A 27,837-nucleotide genomic window follows, 5' to 3' on the forward strand; every position below is an offset into this window, starting at 1 on the left:
TCTTTGTACGTCAAGCAAGCCACGGCTTTGGGAAATGGTTTCCTACTTCCTCGTGACAAGCAAATATAATTTCTTACCGATAATGGACAAACGGTTCAGATTTCATAATCGAACAAAAATAAGCTTGTAAAATCTTGGTGTGTCATGATATAATGAGCTTGATTAATTTTGGTTTGGGAAATCTCTTCTTTTTTTCTTTATATTCATAATTTACTTTATTATCTTTAATTAACTTAAATCAGCATATCGTTATCTTTATATTATCTTTGATAACCTAGGTATTTAATATCAAAATTTACTAATTTAACTCATTGCCTATCCAGTTGGCTAAGAACAGAAGTCAATGGAGAGGTTTTGTCAGAGAGGCTTGTCTACTACTGGAATGTTTTCACATTTTGTAATATAACGAGAGGGAATAACGGAAGGTAACTAATTGTTTTAGTGACAAGTTAAGCCACATCCCAAGTTTCTTTTCATTTTTTTCGTTAACCCAGTAGTTTAATTAGATATCTAAATTGAAGATAGAACACTAACTCCCTATAAAATGTATCTCCCTACAAAACACGCATTAAGAAATTTGTAATGATTAATTATCAAAATTATTGATATAATGTTTTATTCTAGATAAGAATCTTCCTTGAGAATATCTCATTACATTAGTGAAAACATCTTCGAAACATCACGTAATCTAAAAAGTAGTTAGCCTTTTGCGCACGAGATGGCGTTAGTGTTCCTAATTGCAGGGTAAATGAATCGCACTGGATTCAGCCTAGCATCATTTGACAGCTGATAGTTGAGGCTAGTAGATGTTCAAAAAACGATGGAATTCTTAGAATCAGACGGAATATATTGTGCAGTGAAAATGAAGAACTTTATGCAAAATTGCAGTACATTTTAGTCTTATTTCGATAAAGGAGCAGAGCCCCCTTGTGGCTAAGCGGTTAGCGTACGCGCCTTTGACATTGGAAACTCGGGATGGATTCCCCACGGGGGGCTCAAGTGATTCGAATCCCATATTAAATTGTAGGTCCGTGTCTCACATAGCCTCGCTGCTGAAAGAGACGCTAAACTTATAAACCAAATCAAATCAAATCGATAGCAGTAAATATTATGCAGGCCTCCAAAGAAATTTGTACTGTTTGTTTATGGGCAAGGTAAGTTATGAAAACTAGCGGCCAAAAGATGGTTCCTTCGCTTTTGTTCTGGAAAATAGTGTTAAACCATTTGGAGAAAACTGGCTGAGATATCCACTCCCTTTATAGTATGCAACCCGTCTTACTTTGTTGGAAGTTTGGTTGCAGCATATTTTAGGCTAACTTTTCTTCAAGCGTTGCCTAAATTACATGATTTTTAAAAATAATTAATTAAGTTTTTGCAAATATTTTATAGGTAAACATTTCTCAGGAAGAGCTTATTCGATTACTGAAAACAGCATCGAAATATATTCAGCAGTTGTCGATATAATGGCGAACATACATACATAGAAGTTGGTTAAAAACAGGAAATATTTTTTAAAAAATGCGAAGTATTACGCATGTGTTACTACGAGCAATATATATATATATATATATATATATATATATATATATATATATATATATATATAGCGAGAGAGAGAGAGAGACAAACAACTTTGAAATATGTGTATAATTATATTAAATGAAAGCCAAAACGCCAAATTTAATGTCTTTCAATCTTCAGAGCGCACTAGCATCCGGTACAAGCATAGTATATTTAATATTTCCGAACCATGAGTTCTTATATTGGCAGAATTCACAGATTACAAACATATTCGTATATAATAATAACAATATACACAATAGGGTGGATCGAAAAAATTTTTTTTTTCGAAATCGATAACGGCTCACACGGGAAAAGTTGCCCACCCATAACAGTAGTTCACTGATTTTTTTTTCACATTTTTCGGACGATGTCTTGTGGTGCCGCAATCGGCCTAAAGTTTTGGAAAAGTAAACATAGGCAACACGCATTACACAGTATGTAGACAGTCTGCTTTATCTTCCAATACGGTTCGGAAGTAGCATATTTCTCTACGTGATCGTTCTTCAACTTTATGTGCTGTACTAATATCACTAATACGTGTAATTTTTGTTTATTTTAACAATAAAATTGCATTTATTAACGTCGAACTTGTGAAAAGAATAGGAACGATGAATGGAAGCCAAATTCTATTGTTGCGCTCATCAGCGCAAAGCGATACAGCTAGTGTTTGTTCCTGGTAGTGGGCGAGTTCATCTTGAATGAATGACATGGCCGAAGGGAGTTGGGTTGCTGGGAGGGGATGTGGTTTGCTTTAGTGTAGTGTCGCCTGCGATACGATTAACGTGTTGACTGTTAAGTGTTGACGGAGCTGACGTTCCTTGAAGTTAAAAGTGTGTGATTCGCGTGTGCGCAGTTAATATTCTGTTTGTCACACCACCATCAGGTACAGGACTTGACACCGCGACAGCTATAATCGACATTCTACAGGCGAAACAAGCGGACTTTTTACAACGATTGCAGCGGGCTGCGCTGAAACTGCAAGCAACAGCGTTAGACACATTGGTAGCCTTGTCAGTATCGAAAACGACTTCGAAGGGAAATTCAGTGGCTAGTAGGTCTTCTCCATTGTAACAAGCTTCCACTGCGCCACTTTTTTCAACATTTGGATGGAGACACCACTGGTCCAAGGGCATACTCCAATAAGGCAGAAACTCAACTCGTGCGAGATTAAGCCAATAAGATCTTATCAGGCAGTACCGCTTGATTGGCAGGACGATTATGACAAAGTAAAAGATGATCTTAGCACTTATCAAAATTACTTGATGAAACTGTACAGAGCTGTGTCGACGGGAATTTGCACACCAAATGTACGTGACCTGAAGCCCGGCCCCGTGAATCATTCCTGGTGACTGACGACGGCATGCTGCATCCTGCGCCTTTACGTAAGCTAACAGTCGCCTAGTCCTTCTTTAGTTTGGCTTGTCAAATTCATTGTGAAGGTCTACGCACCGATGTGGTTCACGATTCGGCGGCATCCGGCTTGCTGTGACGGGGTGCGACACCTGTGGAAGATGGGCCAGCTTTCGTCAGCAATTTTACCGGATAACCTAAAGAAAATAGTCTTTTCGGTGCTCCAAACAAATGGCTTTTACGCACGTCCTAAAAATATGTTGATGGCGATGATAACCGACTCTTCTCTTCGAACTCTTGGATGGAGACGAAATAAAAAAGAACCTGCGCCATGGCACCCAAGAAATCCATTCGACAGTTTGTCGTGCCTGACATTAACTTTGAAACTGAAAACTATTATGACATGATAAGCTGGTCTTCCGTCAAAGTCACCGAACCGCCCTTCACTAAAGCACTTACATCGCAAAAAGTAGAAGAAAACATCAAAAATGCAGAAGTCGCAGCTAAGTCGATAATGGAATTTCCATGTCATACCCAGGCCGAGGAAAGAATGGTACGACAAGTTACTGCAGCGTAAGAGAAGAAATGTGGATTTAGAGAGAGAGACGGCTTCATTCGAGCAAGACTGCTGTCCAGGAAAAATATTCCTACTTTGAGTTGAAAAATGACTTCGTCATCTAAAACTTAGGCCTTAATAACATGTCTATTGTCTACTGGGTGGGCGGAGCTCGATGTGCAGACACCTTCTTGTAGTGAACTCTGGGTTATTTTAAGCCATTTATAGTTAAAATAAGGGAAGAATTGCACACATTGGTGATATCAGTACAGCACATAAAGTTCAAGAACGATCACGTAGAGAAATATGCTACTTCCGAACCATATTGGAAGATAAAACAGACTGTCTACGTATTATGTAATGCATATTGCCTATGTTAACTTTTCCAAAACTTTGGGTCGATTGCGGCACCGGAAGACATCGCCCGAAAAATGTGAAAAAAAAAATCAGTGAACTACTGTTATGGCTGGGCAACTTTTCCCGTGTGAGCCGTTACCGATTTCGAAAAAAAGTTTTTTTTCGATCCACCCTAATACACAAGTATACTAAAATAACTTCCCATTTTAAACTTTAACCTCAAATAACACAAACGAATATAATCACATTGGTATTTACATATACACAATTGAAAATGATGATTCACGTATAAAAACGTATTAAATAGTTTGTAGTCATCTCGAATTTTGATATTGGAGAAAGCTGGCTGCTCTGACTGTATACAACCCACCCTACTCTCTTAAATTTCTGGTTGCAGTTTATTTTAGGATAAGTTTTTCGGGATTCCGACATAGGACATCTTATTGCAATAATTGTAAGATCATTTCACCCTCTTCCAATCAAATTTTCAAACCTCTTTTTCTCTTTTAGGTTAAATATCAAAAGTTCGTCAAATTTACCAAAAACAACTTCTTAGTAATAAATTACGTTATAATCATATTTGCTGTTCAAATTTCAAATTTGTAGCTTAAGCAGCTTGGTCTAGGCGATGATAAATGTAAGCCAGAACTTATAATCGATTATTGCAATATCTGGGCTTACCAAATGTCAGTATTTATGCGGACATGCCGTATTTTCAAAGTAAACATTTTCGCCTATACGCATTTTTCGAAGCTCTTGATTTTTCGGATTTTCTAAGCTCAAATGTATTATGAATTCAAGTCCAGACATTTCACGTTTAAAGATATATTTGGTTATTTAGATCTACTGAAAGTAGAGACAACACGATGCTATGTAAGTACTCTTGTCTAGGCATTTTTCATAGGTTTCAATATATTTCTCACATTTGTGTGAAAAACAAATTTGAAAGTGAAGAATAAAACAGCCACCTTGGTCGAAAGCAAATATTTATATAACAGGTTCACCAAATGAAAGTGTATCTACTATCTATCTATCTTTTAGTTTAACGTAACACCATTATTTTCTTTAGGCTAAGATGGACGGATGATTAAGGCAAATGAATGATTATGGAAGAATTGGTGGAATGAAAATGTGGAAGAAAAGGGATTATCCTGAGAAAACCCACGAACATGATGGTGTCCACCTTACATTGACTTGGCAGGAGCTCGAACCAAGGACGGAAGTGTGTCCGCATTTTAGCATTTCAGAATAAGGTAACTTTAGTAATATCATACTCAAGTTTACTTCGAAAATTAGTATCTGCACTTTTGTATATACAATAATTTTAAAGTTCAAATTGTGCTCCTATCTGTCTCTGCCATGATTTTTTTTAAATGCACCATATGCTTTTTCTATAAGACTAGCGTAAATCTCTTTGCATGAAAAAGTACAATTTTTGAACATGGTTGTACCAGCAGAAAGTGGTTGTAGCACGTTCATATTAGTTTATGTAAATTGTTACACGTTTCAAACAACAGAAATATTTCCATTTTCTACGATGAATATGTTAACACGTTCTTGCATATAATTTGCTTGAACGCGACAGCATTTATCTCGTTCGTTCGCATCGCTGCCACCCACACAAAACAGAGAAACATGAACATTAAACATTAAATGTGGCAATAAGCAACCACAGTATAATGTGATAATAAAACTACTCCTCTGCTGGAGCGTCTTTTTTTACTATTATTTATTTGTGAATGCTTCAATGTCAGTGTTCAATAGCAGATACATTTCTACTGCTTTGTCATTTGTGGGGAGCTAATGGTACCTGTTGAAACACAAGAAGTATTAATTTTGTTTCAAGTTGACGTGAACAAAACAGATTCATAATGAATGCCCAGATACGATGTCTGTTTACGTCAATAGAAGAGTATGTGATATGCATAGTTCGTCTCATTGTCTCTTTCCATAGCAGCGACTTCGAATGATTACTATCTGATTATACTGTGTAGTTTGACGTTTGTAGACAGCGAGATAGAAATCCACTTGTCACTGTGCGGGTTCACACGACATATGTTAATTTTAACTACAATTTATTACAATATGTTGAATTATTCATTGCTGCCACTTCAAAAAATATTTTTTCATCATTCACATACTGTTAGTGGTGTTCTTTATTCAATGTAATACATCGTGGAGAACAATCGTAGAACGCCCAGGTTTTGTTTAAAGGGATCTTGATTCGATCCAAAGCTCTCAAGGTTGTGACCGATAATATCAGGTAGTATAAAAAGTAGTGAACCTTTTGCGCACGAGATGGCGGTAGTGTCCCCAATCTCAGGGTATGAATCGCAGCGGGTCAGACTTGACGTCACTTGACAGTTGATAATTAAAACTAGTAATGCACGAAAAGTATTGGAGTTCTTATAATCAGCTATAATAACGTAAGGAATTGAGTCGTGAAGATGAAAGAACTTCCCACAGAACTGCTCTATATTTTATAATTTTAATTCAAAAAAAGCAGTGGACACGCGTAGCGTAGTCACTAACATTCTCGTCTTTGGTGAGAGCGGTCCCAGGTTCGATTCCCGGTGGGAATACTCGGTCGAAAAGTTGTAAAAGATCACGAGGGCCGCCCATCCTGAATGAGCTTTTCCTGGGTTTTCCTTATTCACACCAGACAAATGTCGGGATGGTGTACTTAACATGCAGGTCCCATGCAGGTCCCAGCTTGCTTCCTTCCTTCCCTTTCCTCGGTTGGTGTAACCGCCAAATTACGTCAACCCTTCTACGTGACGGGCTAACATGGCCATAGATGCTGAAAGCCCAGAAATCTAATTCCCTAAATCAAGAAAAGCTCAAATGATGCCGTAGACCCATGAAGAAATTTGTGTTGTTCATGGGCAAGATACGTTATCAAAAAGAAGAGCCAAAACAATGGTTCAGTCTCTTTTGTTTTGGAAATTACGATGTCCAAGATACTCATCGCAGTGGGTGACCAATCACAGCAAAAGTGGATGATATTCTAGCAAGAGCCGAGAAGAATTGGCGTGTAAGCACTCATGACATCACCAATGATTCGTCAGCACACAATAATAAAGTATTTGGGAAAAGCTGGCTACATAAAGAAGCTCTACTTTTAGTTGCTATATGATCTGACTCAAAAACATTTACTCGATCGAATTTCTATCTGCGAAACCTCTACTGAAACGTAACAAATTGGAGCCATTTCTGAAGCTATTGATCACGAGCGATGAAAAGTGGATAACTTACGGCAGCAATGTACAAAACTGATCGTGGTCGAAACAAGAATAGGCTCCACAATCCGTGTCAAAGCCCATACTGATGCACAGGACAATTATTCTATGTATTTTGTTGGATTAGAAGAGCATCGTGCATCACAAATTGCTGCCGTCAAGCAGAACGATTGACTTAGGCCGGTACTATTGACAATTAGCGTAGTTGCACCTAGCAAGTCAAAAGAATTGGTTAGCAGAAATAAGGACGCTGTATACCACGCTGACAACGCCAGACTGCATACATCTTTAACGACCCGTCAGAAATGGGTAGAATTTAGCTGGAAGGTTTTAATGCATCCATTTTATAGCCCGGAGCTAGCATCATCGGAGTATAATTGGTTTGTATCTCTGCAGAATTCGTCGAATTGTGTTTAGTTAGTTTCAAAAGATACCTATGAAAAACATGTTCATTTTTTATTCTGACAAGAAACTACAGAAGTTCCATAGTAGCGGGACTATGGTGTTCCTGAAAAAATGACAGAAGGTCGTCGAACAAAGTGGTTCATGTGTGGTTTCTTAAATTACACGTCTTTTTATGTTATTTTGAAATATATTCTCAATTTTGGACTCCAAAGATAAATACTTTTTAAATAACCTGATGTTACAGTCCGTACGTTTTAAGGATTTCTTCCATTTTCTCAACCTTGATTTCAAGTTATTATTAGCTCCCGTATGCTTACGCTGGGAGCTAATAATAACCGATAAGCGTATGCAAGCTTACAGTTTTACTCCATGTGTATCTGTATGTTTGTGTAAATGTGTGTAGTACTTTATTTCTCGGTAACTACTGTGTGGATCTGAACCAAATTTGGTGGACAAGTGGCCTATCGTCTAACGAATAAAGCTACATTTCATGGCCGGGCTCGGTCAAGGACAGGTTTGAAACGCCTTGTATTTGCTACTTTATTTCTCGGCAACTATTGGCCATATCCGAATCAAATTTGAAATGAAAATGAAATGAGATGTTAGAGTTTAACGTTCCACGATTATGCCCTTTAGGCTAAGGAAGACGATGATTAAAGCAAGTGATTGATGATGGAAGAATTGGTAGAATGAGAAAGTGGGAGGAAACGAGAGTACCTCGAGAAGACCCACGAGCACGATCTTGTCCACCACAAACTTACTTCGCCGGAAATCGAACCAGGAACTCCACGCATCAGAGGTAAGCGCTCTACCACTGGGCCACCGTGCCCCCTTAAATCAAACGTGGTGATAAATGAATAAGTTTAGGTTGGTTCCATGAACATGGAATGAAATGGTTTATTAGACTTTTTAATAGGATATTGAAAATAGTAAATGTGCCAAAACAATGGAGAAGCAGCTACGTTGTGCTGGTTCTTAGAAACAAAGGAGATATGCAAGAATGTAAGAACTACAAGGAATAAAACTTATGAAGCTCTGGGATAGAAGCAATATTGAGGGAAGAGACCGAAATAACAGAGAACCAATTTAATTTCGTGCGAGGACGGTCGACAACAGATATAATATGTGCGCTTTGGATGCTAATGCAAAAGTACAGAGTTCACCAGAAAGACCTCCATTTTGTTTTCATCAACCTAGAGAAAGGTATGATAAAGTGATGCGGAACGTTATTTGGTATAGGCATTGAAGAAGAAGTGTATTCCGAACACATACGAGGGGCATCCAGAAAGTAAGTTTCCCACGCGTTCCATAGCTAGGAAACGGTATGTTGCGCGAAGCGACTGCGTGTACGTAAGAGAGTAAGGTCCTAACATGGCATATGCGCCAGCGGAACTTCCCTAGTTTTCTCAGTAGCATCGTGGCAGTGGTTGAAAATGGACGTTCCTATTCCAGCTCCCGCCGTGTGTGAAGTGCGAGCAGTGATAAAGTTTTTAAATACAGGGCATAGCACCGATTGAAATCCATCGTCAGCTGCATCGTTGCAAAAATGTCAATGCTGACCCTGTGCGCCTTGCTTTGTGCTCTAAGGTCAGTTGCTTCAACACAAAACTTCTTGATCAACAGGCACTCCGTGACAGTGGTGTGCAATAAGGAGCGGAACATCTGCAGGAACTGCTTGCTCATGCCGTTAGGTCCATGGACCTGGCACAGCTGACAATGGATTTTGATTGGTGTTATGCCCTGTCCATTCAAAAACTTTATCGCAATTCACACGTGGCAGGAAAGTCCATTTTCAACCACTGCCACGACGCTACGGAGAAAACTAGGGAAGTCCCGCTGGCGCATGTGCCATGTTAGGACCTTACTCTTTCACGTACACGCAGTTGCTTTGCACAACATACGGTTTCCTAGTTATGGTATGTGTGGGAAACTTACTTTCTGGATGCGCCTCGTACATATGTATAATTCAAGATACGTATGATGGACGTAGGACAAGAGTGAGGAGCGCGAGTAGAATAACAGAAGAGTTCACAATTAAAGTGAGACTTCATCAGGGATCTAGTGTGTGGGTGTGTGGAGTGATGTGGAAGAACAAAATTAAGATGAAGCTATCCAAGGAACAGTAAAGGTAAAACCAGTAGTAGAAAAGCTACAATAAAGTAGACTTCAAAGAATTGGATATGTAAGGAGAAGACTTCTGGAAATCGTAGCTCGCCGAGTGGATGTTATCGAAATAAATGGGGAACGAGCTTGACCAAAGAAGTACTGAAATTGTGTGAAGAAGATATGATGCAGTATGGCGTCATAGTGATCATGACACAAATAGAAACAGTGATCCAAAAAGACCTCAGCTACTGAAAAAAAAGGTTAGAAGAAGAAGATATTTGGTGCCCGAGTTCAACCAGGGACAAGCTTGGTTGACTTGGCTTGTATGTGGTATTCTATTTCTAAATAACTACTGGCGAGTTTGAACGAAATTTGATGGGCACCTACCCCATCGTCTAAGGAACAAATCTCGGTATATTTGGTGGCCGAGGTCGGCCAAGAACAGGCTCGGTCGGTACCTACTCCTCAGATCCGAACGAAATTTTGTGGGCAAATAACCTATCGTCTAAGGGATGAAGGTCGGTTATATTTGGTGGGCGAGTTCGGTCAGGGATAGGCTCGGCTCAGCAACGGAGGCTGTGTTCTATAGCTTTGGACGCCGACATCTTCTGAGCTTGGTTCACCTACACTTGTTATCAATATTATATTGAGGGCACAGTGGTTCAGTAGTAAATTGATCATCTCTGATATTACGAGTCCGTAGTTCGATCCCAGACCATGCAAGTATGTGGACAACATTGTGCCCGTAAGTTTTCCCGGGTTTCCCATTTTCTCCCATGTTCTTGTTCCAAAAAAATATTTCTCAAATTCATTCACTTCCATTGAGTAAATTCATATCCTTTAGCTTAAAGGGCATAATCGTGGAACGTTAACTTAAAAATTTATATATTATTATTATTATTATTATTATTTACTGAACGTGATCAAAATTAGCGTTCTAACTTTGAAATCGATTCGAATCTTACGATTCACCATAACAGAAGTTCTACATTCTCTCAGTCCTACCAAGTGAATGCCGGATAGTTCCTTTATATACAATAATATAAGCATGCTCAATTTATTTCCAAAATACCTTTCTGTCTCCAATTGTTAATCTCAATAGTTTAAAACTGCTTGCAAGCTACATTTGAAATTTTGTTAACAAGATGAAGAAATTCGTTTGCAATTATAGTCAACTAAAGCTTGTCCGCGGAATTGGGTGGAGTGGCAACCGTGGTCAAAATGACCGGAAAAGAACAGAAATCAACACGAAAATGCTTCTGAAAGCCTTTTTATTTACAATAAAAAGCCTGCACATACAATTATGATTTAGTAATTAGTAGTTGTCCGTACTTAAAAGTTTGTTTGTTAACTTTTACACACACAAAAAAAATCGGGCAACTGTTTCTGTTTTCTCGTCGTTAAAACACTCCTTCTTTTCATGTGATTGACGTTTTAAGCAATATTTTGTCATAAAAAGAAGAAAAAAGGAAGATTGTGAATAATCCAGAGTTTACTGTATTCTCTGACTTCTATAACCTACAGACGATGACAGTAGAAGGACTTTTTGTTATGGTTCTAGGAACGAAAAGAGCTCTGTCACAAACATCACAAGATGATCCTATTAACCCAAGAACCAGACGAGCTATGTCACTACATTTGCAACACTCTCGATTTCGAGAACGAGAAACGTTACATCGGAGTGTCTGTAGCACCCTGTATTTCGAGAACATGAGAAGTTACATCAGATTGGCTGTAACATTCTCTATTTCGAGAACAGTTCCTTTTGAGCAACGAGGCTATATGAGACGTAGACCTACTGATTAACATGGAATCCGAACCACATGAGCTTCCGCCGGGAATCAAACCCGGGCCTCCCACGCCAAAGGCGTGTACGCTAACCGCTTAGCCATGGAGGAGCTCTACCCTTTATTTCGAGAACGAGAGAGTTATATCAGAGTGTCTGTAACATTCCGTATTCGAGAACAAGAAAAGTTACATCAGAGTGTCTGTGATATCCTCTATTTCGAGAACTAGAAAGTTATATCAGAGTATGTGCAGTACTCTCTATTTTGAGAACGAGAAAAGTTACATCAGAGTGTTTGTAACACCCTCTATTTCGGAAACGAGCGAATCTACATCAGAGTGTGTGCAACATTCTCTATTTCGAGAACGAGAAAAGCTATATCAGAGTGACTGTAACACCCTCTATTTGGAGAACGAGAAAAGCTATGTCAAAGTGTCTGTAACACCCCTCAACTTCGAGAAAAAGAAAAGTTACATCAGAGTGCCTGTAACGCTTTCTATTTCGAGAACATGAAAAGATGCAACAGAGTGCCTGTAACACTCCTATTTCGAGAACGAGAAAAGTCACATTACTGTCTGTAACATCCTTTATCTCGATGTTTGTCAGTGTCGCCGCCTAGAAGCTACTACGGCGGTTTCTATACAATAGTCGGAAATGAGAATAACTATCGATGAATAGACATCACATATTTAATTTATTATCCTACATTTACCTTGATATTTTTAGTGTTCTGTCGATGGCTTTTCCAATGCCTCAGGAGGAAGAACTTCGTCTGGAAGCAATTATAGGCGGCCTTTTTGAGTTTGTGGAGGATATCTTCTCCATTAATCTCGACCACGAGATCAGAAATCATGCGAAGCGCTCGTGGAACGGACCACGAAATCTCAAAATATCTATAATACGGTATATGGTTAGAAAAGGAGACATCGTAGTTAAGAGCATTGGACTCACGTCAGATATGGTTCCGGATTCGATTCCCGGTCGGTGCTTCCCAATTTTCGGCGTCCACTCAGCGTCGTGAGACAAACTGGGGAGCCACGTGAAAAAAGGCGTGACGGCCACTAGCTCTAGAAAGCTCCTGATGCGTCTGTTAGGAACAGGGCGTCGCAGTTCACTGACCACGTGCTCCCCGCTAAGATGGACGTAGTTCAGCCAGTCGTTAGTAGATGGCGCTGGAGCAGGCTTAGGCCCATAAACTGGTCTGTTACGACAAGTAATTTGGTTTTATATGGTTAGAAATGCTGTTCTACCATTATTCTCTACTACGGTATCTGCGGTAAATATAATACATACAGAATTTCAGAGCACACCTCTAAATCCCACATTACACTGTAGATCATTTTTCGTGGAGCATGATGGCTCAGAAGTAGAACACATACCTCTGCTGCTTGGGATCCCTGGTTCGATCCCCGATCAAGCAAATTTGTGGTGGACAACATCGTGTCCGTGGGTTTTCTCGGGGGTACTCCCATTTCCTCCCACTTTCACATTCCACCAATTCTTTAACCATCATTCACTTGCCTTAATCATCCGCCTCCCTCACTCTAAAAGGACATAATCGTCCGACTTTAAGCTGAAATAGTTTTTTTTTTTCACCTGTAAACAACCAAATTCGTTCGCAATCTTTTCGACTGCACAAATATTTCAGACGCGTAATATGTTATGACAAAGAGTAAAAAGCATACAATATCTCAATTGAATTAACGTCAACTACCATTCCACTAATTACTTGAAATTATGTTGTTAGGTTACTTGTAGATTGCTTTATTTGCAACAAATAAGAGTTTCCGATACCATTTATCTACATTTACATTTTCAGCGAGTGACAGGTTTACAGATGAGGAAATCAATGCTCTGTTCGCAGATAACATCTAAACCACATTTTCCTCCCTTTGCCCTCTCGTGCCTCATTGTAACACGAAGTTAGCTACAAGCAATGTAGTTGTAAGCGCTTCTCATAAAAAAGCTTTTTAAATATTATTATGTGTACGCTTTCGACAAGGGATTTTTTTTGTGGTCTAACAAACAATAGCAGTTCAAAAAGAAATAAACATAATAGAAACATTAATTATTTATTGACAAAATAGGATTAGGATATAAAGATAATGAACTATTAATATTTAACACAGGAATCAAATTGAGAAGTGTATAAAAATAATATATTTATAACAATTGAGTTGGCTCTTATTTCAGGGTTGAAAAGGTCACCAAATTGGAGTAACTAAGGTTGGACCATAAAATTGAATATCTGAACTAGTTAAAAGGGGGAATATTTGTACTATTGTAACCCATGGCTACATTTTGCGGTACAATCAAGCACGCAATTATCTTATGAACCGGGATCAAACTCAATCTTCCATTTTTTTTAATTTTTTTTTGTTAGAAATCAAACGCGACGCCACAATACATCAAGGACAGGAGGAGCAACATACAATTGCTTTTATATTTTAATAGGCCTATATATAGTGTGTTACATTGTACATAATCTGTACTTATCCGAACAATAGTAGTTGGTTTGGGATTGAATTGATTTCGTTTCTTACAATAACATTGCTTCACATACGTGTTTACTTTCATTTATGTTATAAGAGCTTAGATTCAAAACAAACTATTTGCGAGCTGCAATTTTCGTGCCACTGGAGAAAATATGCTTTTCTAAATAAGAAAAGTATACTCCAATCAAATCCACGTTCAATCAAGAGTAACTGTATACTTTACCTCTAAGGCATGTGCTTTGGTTATATAATTAAATGTTATAGATATTTTCGTTATAATGAATTAAAACAACCAAAAGCAACTTAATACAATTTTTCGTAAAGAACGAAAATGCATTTGTTGGTGTTAATTTCTGGATAAATTTCGTAAAAATTATCTCTTTGACTGAAATATGATTTAAAATAGAGATACAAATCATTGTACAAAGCAACGTGTATTTAAAAATAATAACTGTGTAACAGTTTCGCCAACGAACTGAACATATTGGCTTCATCAGACACTGTAACATTGTAACTTGTTTGTTACTGTAGCAGTTTCGTCAGCCGCTGTAACAGTTCCGCCAACTAACTGAACATATTGGCTTCATCAGGCACTGTAACATTGTAACTTGTTTGTTACTGTAGCAGTTTCGCCAGCCGCTGTAACAGTTTCGCCAATTAACTGAACATATTGGCTTCATCAGGCACTGTAACATTGTAACTTGTTTGTTACTGTAGCAGTTTCGCCAGCCGCTGTATCAGTTTCGCCAACTAACTGAACATATTGGCTTCATCAGACACTGTAACATTGTAACTTGTTTGTTACTGTAGCAATTTCGCCAGCCGTTGTAACAGTTTCGCCAACTAACTGAACATATTGGCTTCATCAGACACTGTAACATTGTAACTTGTTTGTTAGTGTAGCAGGTTCGCCAGCCGTTGTAACAGTTTCGCCAACTAACTGAACATATTGGCGTAATCAGACACTGTATACAGTGTGTGTTATTGAAGACAGTATCTGATTAAGCCAATACGTTCAATTAGTTGGCGAAACTGTTACAGCGGCTGGCGAAACTGCTACAGTAACAAACAAGTTACAATGTTACAGTGTTTGATAAAGCCAATATGTTCAGTTAGTTAGCGAAACTGTTACACATTTATTATTTTTAAATAAATGTTGCTTTGTACAGTGATTTGCATTTGTAATTTAAGTTATTTAAGATAGCAAAGTAAGCATGAACCAGTTAGCTATTAAAACATGATGTTTATACTGAAACATGCCATTACAATTTCAGTATATGCTTTCTTTCATTATTACTTATCATCTCCTTGCTTGAAGTTGAAGAGACTAAATTCAATCCGCTCGATAGAAAATGTCTCTCTCTTTCTATTATGTACTATACCACTAGCATACTGAAATACAAATGATAGTATAGAAATATCTCGAAAATGATTTTTTTTCGAGTATGTTTAGTACAATGGGTCCAGAAGCACGTAAAAACACAACATTTACAGGAGAAATGAATGATGAAAGTACTTAGACGTAACATAACGTAACCAAATCTAACCTAACCTAACATAAACTAACCTAAGCTAACCTGAATTAACCTAATATTAGTAGAAATAAGCGAAATTCTATCATTATTTGGAAAATTATGCGGGACCCCTACACTAGTATAACGTAAAGTAAACTAACCTAACCTACCCTAAACTAAACTAACCTAACCTACCTTAAACTAATCGAATGTGAACAGAAATTACCAAAATTGTAACATTTTTTAGAGAAAAGAGCTGGAAAAAGGCTAAACATAGGCCTTTTTTTTCTTCCATCAAAGCCCATTTTATGAGTGGTGTCTGTGTGGTAGCACTTTAACTAGACTTCTCACAAGCACAAAATTTCCTGCCTCTTCAGTTAGTAACATTGATAATAATGAGACTGAGTACTTGTGTGTGATTACTGACACATTTGCTCATAAATAATTCTAAATTAAAGTGCAAGAATGGCTTTCCACCTTTATTTCTCTCTCTCTACTCAGTTACTGCGGTTCATTTGTTGCATTGCATGTCTGGATTGTGCAGTCCTTTCGTTTGATGTTTCTTTTCAGCTGTCACCGGCTGTTTGCGTTGATGATGAAATAACGGAAAGGATATTCGTGTCTATCACACCATTTGCATACAAAGAAAGAAAAGGGGAAAAAATCTCAGTTCAGATTTCGTTCACAAGTTTCTGAATACGGATTGTCTCTTTCTTCTTATCCAATTTCTTAACACTATAAAAAGCTCTTATAGTACAACTTCAGAAAATAAATGACTTTAATTGATTTCATAATGAAATTTAAGATGAAATGCTCTTGAGACTAACAGAGTATGCTTGTTAGAATAACAAGCTTGTTTAATTCTTCATGTGTATGACGGCGTTTCTTTGTCTATAGGTCTAGTGGGTCACAAGTCTGACAGTTTTCGGGTCACGGGTCACATGTTTCATGACCCTTTCCATCACTGATACACAGAATACCAATATTTCATTCATTTGACAAGCTTTGAAAATTCAGCTCCCATTTAGAGATAAGAAGGGAAAACTTGTACAACTATTACCGTTCGATATACTGTACAAAGGTATGAAATTTGATATACATGATGTTTCAAAACAACACCGACAAAATTTGAGAGATGATTCCTGACACCAAGATGAGACAAAAAGTATAGACAAATGCATCCTTTCGGAGTTATGGGATGCAGAAAACATGAAAAAATGAAATTTAAAGGTCCATACTTCAAGACTATGGGACCTACCGTAATCGGGTCGAGACTTCACTTAGGAACTAGTAGGTGCGCTATCCAAATATCCATGTTTCAGAATCCTGTGGTACTTCAGCAACAATTTTTATAAAGGTAGTTGGTGAGTGCTTCAAATTATGTGTCCGTAGCCAAACTTCATCTGTAAAAATTGTTGCATGAGTACCTTAGGATTCTGAAACATGGATATTTGGATAGCGCACATATTAGTTCCTAAGTGAAGTGTTGACCCGATTAAGGTAGATACCATAGTTTTGGAACTATGGATATTTAAAGTTGATTTTTTTTATGTTTTAGGCAGCCTGTAACTCCGAAAGGAAGCATTTGTGCACACAGGTTGGTCTATACTTTTCGTCTTATATTGGTGTCATGAGTCACCTCCTAAACATTGTCGATGTTGTTTTGAAACACCGTGTATAGTATTTTCTTTGCTTTGGAGAGGAGCTACAAAATATTGACCATCACGGCAACGCGAAACGCATTCTCGCTACTTTCATTTAAAGTTAGTTAGCAAAAATAATAAATCACAAAAATAATGCAATTTCTACCGTCACAACCCTCGATTAAAGTCAAACGCCTCTTCCAGCAGTGGATATGTCTGGGGCAGGAAGACAGTTGGTAATCTTCTCCGAGGCTTTAAGGTGTTTTGATATTTATGGCTCTACCTTTTAGCAGTGAAGGTTCTGCAGAGACAGAGAGAGAGAGCGAGACAGAGAGAGAGAAACGCGTTTCGCTCACTGTGCAAGCTTATTTGATGATCCAAGAGAAATTGTGGATTTCCCCAGCACTAGAGATTCAGACAATGTGATGGTCGATAAATGATACTACATGGTTTCTGTTCTTGTCTAACGGTTCGGTCTCGTTACTAATATCTACTGCATCCGGCCTTTGCTATCTTCTAAATAATGCACGTATGCTGTTAAAAATTAAATGATTTTTGTCTCGAACATAAATGATTGAATCAAAGTTCATTATCTATTCTTAAAATGTAGCTTTGTATACTTTCAGAATATTGTTCACATTGCGGATTTGATATTGATTTCTAGTGGGAATGGAGCTCTCTTTTGTGGTTTAGTCAGTAACGTGTGTGTTTTGGTTGCACGAGATCGTACATTCGATTCCCGGTGGGAGATAATAGTATCCATTACAATAGTTCAGATCCTATTATAAGCTCTACGTATTATCCTAATTATATAAAGTCGCTGCTGCAAATTAAGCTAATGGGAACGAATTTACCACAATAGAACCTCACGATATACCGTAAACCCATTTCTCAAATCGCCTAGATGCTGAGAAGGTAAAACTCAAAATATTTTTATGTATCGGTAATAACATAATGGCCTTATATACAGTTGTTATGGACCTATTTTACACCGGAAACGAATCATGGGAAGAAATTTTAGGGAAAAAATTGGCCAGTTTCTCTATTTCATACTAAAGTTACCATACCAGCATTCACCTGGTAAAATTGAGGTCATGGTCATCATCAAGAATAGCTATTATTGTTCCACTGTTGTACAATGGTTTCTCAAACACTTCTTTACAACAAAATCTGTCTTCGGTAATTATTTTCCATTTTAGCTATCGGTAGAGTTGTCCAGAAAATGAAACGAGACAGAATCTTCATAACGAGATACGCGTACGGGACAAGATCAGAGTTCTTCGAGACGAGACAGCCTTAATCTTGTCTCGTATAGGCAATCCTACTCCCCAGTGAAGCTGAAGCATAATCCTGATAAAAACACTTGGAATAACCGGTAGCAGTACTCGAACTCGGAACCTCGCGATTGAGAAATAGAATTATCATCTAGCTTTTAATCTATGCCAACTTTATTAATTCAATTATAATCGTCAAACCGTCAATCTATGCATGCTTTAAGAATTCCGTTTTAATTTAATTTTGAAACACTCTGTATTCGGAGTTCATCACAATGAAAATCATTCGGAGCCCAGAGTGTTGTAGTCTTTTTTCTTTTTTTTTTTCAAATTAGAAGGAAAAGAAGGAGGACTAAGTGTCTGCTCGCATCGCGGCGCTCACGTGAATATCAGTGTAGCGAGACCTATATTACTGTATTGAACTTATCGGCAGCACGCACGAGAAGCCGAGGCACGTCATCTTTCGTCACGTGCAGAACGACTCCGATTTTCCCAATTTCTCTATTACATCCATCTTTTTTCCAATTCTCCTATTCGATTATATTACTTTTTTTCTTCTTGAAAATCACACAATTTACGTCATTAAAAAGACCCATAGTCCCAAATCAATACATAGGCTTAGTTTTATACTTACCAATGAATTACAAATTAATGATAAATTTATAAATCAAAAACGTGTTAACATCATATACAGAGTAAATTAGTGTTCCACAAACATTACTAGAGATAGTAGGTATTGACATCTAAATCTGAAAAAGAGTTTTTTTTTTTTTTTTTAAAGCATGGCGTAACTAATCTCACTAATATGTTAGAAGACAGGTTTCAATGCTCCTAAATAGTGTTCATTTCAGAAGGATCAATTCAACCAAAAATTTGCCTTTTGAAAGAATCCCTTTTTTAGAAATTACTAGTCAATTACCTACTTCGCTAGGTTAAAATAAGATAAATTCGTTAGTCGGTCATTTTTTTAAAATATTACTAAATCGCTCTCAAATTGATAAAAACAAAGAAAATATAATGAAAACCAGGAAATAAGAAGTAATCTATATAAACAAAAGTTAAATACGGTATTACTATTTGGGTAAAATTTGGATTTAAACGGCATCAGAAGTGACACTGTTCATCTCAGCAACCCTGAAAACTATGGATTTGACACTAATATCGGTCATTTTCGATCATTTATATATATATATATATATTCCCCCTTCGCTTACCCTAAGTTACACCAACTAACTGAAATGATTTTTAAAAAATCTCAGACCCGAACTTCATCTATGTTGAAAATTTGACTGAGATCGGTTGGGTGGTTCAAGAGGCACAAACATAGTCACTTTCGTTTTTATATATCCTATAGCCTATAGATAATAGTAAACTATCTGTCCTTTGTATAGGAAGAATAAAATTTATGGAAAACATTTCAAAAATATATATACTTGTTTCTGGTTTCAAAATACTGTTGACGCAATTTGAATTTCAGTGAAGTTATCTAAACCTTCACCCCATAAGATATATTTTTTATATACAAAATTTTAAGGGTCTAAGACTAATAGTTTTGAAGATTGATACGAGTAAAATTGTGAGTGGATTTACTTTTTTATGTACAAGGTCGTTTCTGGACTGACCAATTTAAGATATCAGTTCCTTTTTGCCTGTTTCGGAATGTAGCGGTCGTCTACTGCTGTACTTGACCGTGGTAGACTTTAAATTCTCTCTTGCACAGCTTTGTCTGTGGAAATGAAGTCGTTCAATTTAACGTCCCACGATTATGTCTGTTTGGCTAAAGGAGACGGGTGATTAAGGCAAGTGTATGATAATGGAAGAATTGATGGAATGTGAAAGTGGGAGGAAACGCGAGTACTCCGAGAAAGCTCACGGATACGTTGTTGTCCACCACAAACTTACTTGGCTGGGAATCGAACGAGGAACCCCACGCACCAGAGGTAAGCGCTCTACCACTCACCTACCATGCTCCCCCCCCCCCAATAGCATTGTCTGTGGTTCGGAATATTCTTCATGTACTTGAAGCAATGCTGTGAACAATACCATACTCCTGGGCCACACACATCATATTTCATCATTCTAGTTTCCTGACGAGTCTTCCCGAGCGAAGTCACCCAAATGTTCACCATATTCTTGTGACTAACACCACCACTACACAGCTTGTGAGCTGTCAAATTGATGCACACTGTCTCGTCTCTTTCATTCACCTTCTTCGTGTGGGGGAAGTATACTCATTTGGTGCAACGATATGCAACGAACGAGTTGTGCACACGTGAGCGACCTCTGGCAACATCCTGCCGAGCTCTCATTCCTTTCCATCGACTACATAATATTTTATGTTAGTTTTCTACCTCATCCTTAAGTTTTGCACAATGTCATACTATATAAAGGAGTTATGGTAAACCAAACTCGTGTTCTAAAAACTGCGTCCACGGACTACACAGCATTATTTTACAAGTCAAAATAAAGCGATATATATACAGGGCGGTAGGTAACTCCACCGACAAACTTTGGGAGGTGATTCCTTATATGAAACGAAAGAAAAGAGTTCTGATAAACATAGGTCGAAAAACGTCTCCTTTCAGAGTTATGAACCGCCGAAAATTCGAAAAAGCATGTTTCGAAACGCCCTGCCTTAGAAACTATGGGACCTATCCCAAGCGGTTTAAGGAATTACACAGGAACTAGTATGCGATCTATCTAAATATCCATGTTTTAACATCCTCCGTTATCGGCGAAACGAACGTGCCATTAGTACTTAAAGGAGTATCCCTATACCTCAACTTCCTTTTTACAGTTCGTTTCGCCGATAACGGACCACTTGTATATATATATATACGAGGAGCATACTGAAAGTCGTGAGCAACACTTTTTCACAACCGTAATCTTTAGTTATAAGTGAAACCAAGTATATCATCTCAATCTACATATTTTTCTTTCTTTCCTTCCAGTTGTTGACGCTGTTTGTTGCTAGCACGTGACCACAGGTAGGATTTCCAAAATGGTGGGCAGCGATGTTACGTTTCGACAGCGTGCTGTGATTGAATTCCTTGTTTAAAAGAACCAATCTGCTTCTGAAATTCACCGTAGACTGCAGCGTGCCTTGGAGATGTGTGCATAGGTGTCAGCAATGTTAGGAGGTGGGTGAAACATTTTAAGAATGGAAACACGAGTACCGAAGACGAGCCGCGCAGCGGGCGCCCTCGAACTGCCTCTACGGAAAGCAACAAGGTAAGAGTTGATGAGCTGATTAGAGGAGATACGCGTATCACTGTGAATGAAATCGTTGCAAAACTTGGTGTTGGACATAGTGCGGTGCAAGAAATGATTCACAGCTTAGGTTATCGGAAGGTTTGTGTCCGTTGGGTCCCACGTTTATTAACTGAGGACCACAAACGTCAGAGATTAGCCATTGCCCAACTCTTCTTCAGAGATTTAGACACGAAGGTGATGACTTTTTGATGAGTATTCTGATTGGAGATGAAAGCTGGTTCCATTATTATGAACCTGAAACAAAACGACAGAATATGGAATGGCACCACTTGAATTCGCCACCGAAGAAGAAAGCGAAGCCAGTGCAAAAGTAGGGAAAGATATGGGGACCGTCTTCTGGGATACATTCTGGTTGACTTTCTTGAGATTGGACAAACCATAAATTCTGTCCGCTACACCCAGACACTTTTGAATCTCCGTCGTGCCTTGCGTGATAAACATCCTGGAAAGATCATCCTTCAACAGGATAATGCGCGTTCGTATACTGCATGTGCTACTATGGAGCAGATCAGGAGATTTGGGTGGGAAATACTTCAATATCCTCCTTATAGCCCCGACATCTTTTCGGTTTTGTAAAGAAACAGATGCAAGGCCGTCGCTACGAGACGCTGGAAGATATTCGGAAACAGTGCGTCAGTGTGTTCGGGCACCTGGAAGGGAATTCTATCCCACGGTTATTTCAAACTTGCAGAATGAAGGGGGAAAATGTGTGAAAAGAAAAACGGAAAGTATGTGGAAAAGTGAAAGAAAGGTCTGTAGATTGAGATGATATATTTGGTTTCACTTATCTATATATGAGGGTTCTCGTCTGGAAATACTATGTGGCAACGTCGCAGGTAGAAAAAAAAAACATAGATCTACCAATCCATCAAATAGTTACATCGATTGTTTCCAGAGAAAGCTAAACTCGGTACACGTTGACACTAGCACCATCTATTTGCGTGACAATCGATAAAACTGATCGACGGATTCCTAGAGCAATGCTAATGCTTGCAAGTTAATTTACGACGTTGCCATATAGTGAAATGTTTGCTTCTCCATACCGCTAAATAGCATTTTCGTTTTATTTGACCTGTTGAAAAGCTCTCTGTTGTCCGTAGTCGCCATTTTAGGACACCCGATACATATATATATAATGTGTGTGTGTGTGTACTAGATGTCCCTGTATATATAACTGTGTTCATCCTGTTATTTCAGAAACGATTGATATTTATGAGAAATGCTAAAAACTTGTTCTCCATTAACTTGAGTGAACAATATTTTGAGTGACCAAGTTCGGCCAGTCGCGTAATGAGAGGGTAGGTTAACTACATAATTTTTTTTAAAAAAAACTAATTTTCAGTTGACTAATATATCGTTTAAATTGTCTTTGGAACATAAACATGTTCATGTAATTACGGTGTGTCTGTATACGAATAAGGAACAAATTTCAGAAACCGTCTTGTGATTAAATCTGAATTCATTCTCTTTTGTTTTATGATAGGATTAAAATAGGGAAATTTTTGAAATTTGTAAACCTTCACTTGGGGAAGGGCATTTTACGCTAATAAAACCCATATCGTGAACAACTAAAATATAGCAAATTTATTTATTGCATATAATATTTACGTATTTCGTTTTGCAAAACAAACTTCCTGATATAATAACAATGCCTGCATGAATCCTTTATCCAAACTAGGGGACAAGAACCTTCTCAAAATCGATCTACTCATCCATCACTTTAGAAAGACGATACATGAAGGAATCGCGTGGCCCCGCGTAGCGTAGTCGCTGACGCTCTTACCTTTGGTGTGAGTTTTTCCGGGTTCGATTCCATTTGGTGACACTCGATCGAAAATGTATAACAGCTTTTTCAGGCGTCCTGAGTGAGATTTTCCTGGATTTTCCTCTTTCCCACCAGACAAATGCTGGGAATATACCTAACATACAGGTCCCAGGCCACACCATTTCCAATTCCTAATCAATTTCCCGGGCAGTGTGATAATCGAGGGATATAATCCCTCATACGCGACGGGCTAACATGGCCATAGGTGCCGAAAGCCTAGAAATCTAATTCCTAATCCTAATCCTAGTGACGGGCTAACATGGCCATAGACGCCGAAAGCCCAGAAATCTAATTCCTAATCCTAATCCTAGTGACGGGATAACATGGCCATAGATGCCGAAAACCCAGAAATCTAATTCCTAATCCTAATCCTAGTGACGGGCTAACATGGCCATAGGTGCCGAAAGCCTAGAAATCTAATTGCTAATCCTAAGGGAGGAATAAGTATTGCATCAAAATATTTCTTTTAGAATGGTATGTTACTTGATCTTTTTTGCTATTTAATTTTGTTTTTAGTTGCCAGCACCTACTATCTGTTGATGTCTTTAATCGAATTTGGTTAACTCAAGATGTCTGAGCTCCCTCGTGGCTACATGTTCAATGTACAAGCCTTCGAAGCGGGAGATCCGGGGTTCGATTCTCGGTGAGAACTTTATGTGGCTCTTGTAAGCTATAGTTCCACGTCTCATATAGCCTCAGTACTCAGAAGAACGCTGTATCCCAAATCAACCAACCAATCAATCAGAATCTTGCTCTCTCAGCTTAACAGAATATGGTTTTCGTATTTTTCATAAATTTTTAGATAAAATTGTGGATTCAGACGTAAGAAACAACCAGTATACATGTTTTTTTCATCCATATTATCCTTCAATGGTTTATATAATCGAGTTCCCCTACAAAAAGTGTTAGAAGTTAACGTATTTCAATGTTGAAATTCATTACGTTACGTCATGTGATGTTTAGGCAGTGACTTAAATAATGTTTTTGTAACTGCCCAATTCAGTAACACGGTCACATAATACCTGTTAAGATAAGGCTGTGGGGTTAAAAGTTTGCCAATCTTTGTTTCAAAAGCCAGTCCTTCCTTACTGATAGTAAAACATGGTATTTCGCAATCCATAATAATGTCCTGATTTATACCAGAAATTAACATTTTCCTCCCTCACAGTTCAGAATTTTCATACAAGGCTTTTCTTATTCAACACTTTCTTCCACGTCCTGTTCCAGGAAAATAGCCAGAAATGTCATTTGGGGAAGTCTGACTGTTACCACTTTTAAAAGTTAATGTACTATTTGGCGTACAGTACCATTTTTCCAAATTCTCGTTAATTTTCGGAAGAGACACTGGACTCATAGACCCACTTTCCTGCGTTTCTATGTCCTTATACAACTGATATTATTTAAAGAAATGTTGATATTTTTAAGCTACGTGAAAGTTTGGAAGTGAATAAAATTAAATATTTAAATTTTACGTTCCGTGGTTACGTTCTTTAGGCTAAAGGGACGGATGATTAACTAATATGACCTATTTTGAAACAATCGGGGAAATAAAAACATGGGAGATAATGGGAAAAACTCGAGAAAACCCACAGACCAAGCCCGTATCCAAGGGGGGCTAGGGTGGGCCGCCCCCACTAAATTTTCACTGTCGCCCCTAAAATTTTCACAGTAGGTTTGCAAATGAACTATATAATATGGTGATTAACTATAATATGGTTGGGTCGAGCCCCCCTAACTTCTACCCCCCCCTACATTTTTGGCCTGGCTACCGGCCTGCCACAGACATAATGTTGTGCACCACAGGTTCACATTCAAAGCTTGTGATCGAATCAAGAAACTCCTAGCACCAAGCATGAGCACTCTATTATTTTCTCCTGTTATGCTTTCTTTTATAGTCCTAGGTACAGTGGCTCGTAGTAGGAATCTTACCTCTGGTGTGCGGGATCTCTGGCAAAGTAAGTTTGTGGTGGACAACATTATGACCGTGGGTTTCTCGCGGTACTCCTGTTTCCAACCACCTCTCATTCCACCAATTCTTCTATCATCATTCACACTGTCTTAATCAACCATTTCCCTTAGCTTAAAGTGTATAATCGTGGGACGTTAAACTGAAAGATCACATTTCATTTTTAAACGATCCTACCTATATTAACTTAGAAACAAATGAAATCGTTAGAAGTGTAAATTTAGAAAAAAAAAGCAACAGAAAATTAGCTCGGTGGAAGGAAACAGCAATGCAAGAAAATTAAGAGTGTGAACAATATTCAATATAGTGAAAAAGATGTTGGTTAGAACATTATTTGAGAAGAAATTGTCTTAATAGATAAGAATAGAGAGTATGGTAGAAGGAAAAAGAGGGATAAGATGAAGATTACAATTTGTGTGGCGATATTATAGAGGGTTATTTCTTCGTCAAAACGAAGGTATTAATGGATGATTGTAGTGCATGGTAACTTCTAGTGATAAGTAGCCTGCCCCGATTGCAAAATACTTTTTATTATTATTATTATTATTATTATTATTATTATTATTATTATTATTATTATTATTATTATTATTATTATTATTATTATTATTATTATTATTATTATTATTAAAATTAAATATACTCTACGAATCTATTAATAAAATTTTGTAAGGGAAACCAATAGCTAAAAACACGCACCATTTAGGGAAAATACAGTCAATGACTTGTTATGCTTTTGGTCAGTGGTTCTCAACCGATGTGTTGCGACACACTGGTGTATCACGCAGTCCTCTAAAGTGTATCGCGAAATTTTAGAATTTAAAAATCATGAAGAATTTAATAATAATTACTTTGTTAAAATCGAGTCAGACTATAACCAGTCAACACCACCAGCGTTAGCAATAATGATCAGTGCTATATAGAGTTATTATAAAAATTAATTAGTTTTACTATTATGATAGATATTATTAATTATAATAAAACTATCAAAGCAAGTGTGTCTCGATGTTGACGTTCAGTAAAGTGTGCCGTGAGTCAAAAAAGGTTGAGAACCACTGCCTTAGATGAATGAACAAACAGTATGAATGAGTATTGTTTAGGTTATTAAATTAGGAAAAAAATCTAATTAAAATTACCTAGATCGACATTTCATGTTATAATATCATGCAACTACATTATTAATATTAGCCAGCGCTGTTACATATACAACGCATGTTACTTTCTGGAAAATAAAGCCTTATTTCTTTCTTGGTTCGAAATTAGGGCGGTTTCCCTCACGTGCTGCGACACTTTTCGATTTCTAGTACAAAATTTTATTATCGTGGGTATTATTGTGACATTTTAATTCTTTATTCTCCTCTTATATTGACAAATAAATAGTGACTTCTAAATAAACACGAGAATAACAAGGAAATTAAGAGTTTTTTTTAAAAAAAATCTACTTATTAATTCATTACTAGTCGGTTTTCTAACTAGATTCTGGTGAAATCGTTTCGCATCTGCAAACACTGAAAACTGCATTTGCGGTGGTCTGTCGTCTGCCGGATTCGTTTACCTTAACGATTTCTGTAGGGCTAAAATGTTGATGCACATAATAAAACTACCAGCATGCAACTTACTAAGACTAGAATTAGTTACTAATTTTTATTTAGCAGCAATTTTCATTCAATTAAGCTTTACTTATATACCTATTAATGAATTTTTCATTCTTTCTTTCTCTCTCTTTTTTTTCTCTATTACAAATACACGAATGGGATGGTATCCTAGCAGCGTGCGTCCCTCGACACTAGATTTGTTAAGAAACGGAATTGCTGGTTACTTACCGCTTTTAAGGCTGCTAACCGATCCTTGGTCATCTTCTATCTATTCGTTTACACGGTAAGAAATTGTCCTTTCCTACGTAGAAATCCCATTCAGCACTCTTGCCATGGAACACCACGAAAACTACAGAAACAAACAGCACGATCATAAAAATCGATACGCTTAGCGAAATCGGTGCTTCTGCAGTGAGGCTGTCGACGTCATGACGCCATCGTGACAAATGACGTCATATCAATGCCGTAAACGTAACCGTGGATTTCAATACGCGTTCAAGTTACATAGAAATTTAATAAATAATTAACCACGAAAATTAAGTACTTTTATTTTTTAATATTTGTCTCTATTTCACTGGCCTCATTTCACATTAAAATTATAGATACACGAAAGTTTCAGGGTTGCCAATCCAAATGCATTTTTTACTGTACATGTTCGTGTGGTTAAATCGCTCGAAAAGTTTGTATTATTTTGTATCAATGTAAACATATTTTTAAATTAATATTTGATAAGTTCGTAACGTTGAAATAAGTTTGTTTAGGAGGCGCGACTAACTTAAAATATGAAGCAATATTTCGTAATCGAGTAACAGCAATGTATCTTAATTTCTACTCAACATAATCGAAATTTTGTGTTAAGAAATATTGTCAAATGCATTTCTTAGCGTTGA

At 37.6% G+C, this 27,837-nt stretch overlaps 1 protein-coding gene across 2 annotated transcripts in view; it reads right to left on the bottom strand.

Annotated features, from left to right (window-relative positions):
- Positions 1 to 27,376, bottom strand: part of LOC145694546 (syntaxin-1A-like) — a 145,565-nt gene extending 118,189 nt beyond the window's left edge. For both annotated transcript variants that reach the window (XM_081770863.1, XM_081770864.1), the window contains exon 1: positions 27,176 to 27,376. In XM_081770863.1, coding sequence (XP_081626989.1) covers positions 27,176 to 27,208 — 33 coding nt within the window. In that variant the 5' untranslated portion in view covers positions 27,209 to 27,376. The remainder of the gene's footprint in view (positions 1 to 27,175) is intronic.
- Between the last annotated feature and the right edge of the window lie 461 nt (positions 27,377 to 27,837).

Source organism: Thermobia domestica, chromosome 9, assembly GCF_964235325.1.
Source record: "Thermobia domestica chromosome 9, izTheDome1.hap1.1, whole genome shotgun sequence".
NCBI classification, from domain to species: Eukaryota; Metazoa; Arthropoda; class Insecta; order Zygentoma; family Lepismatidae; genus Thermobia; species Thermobia domestica.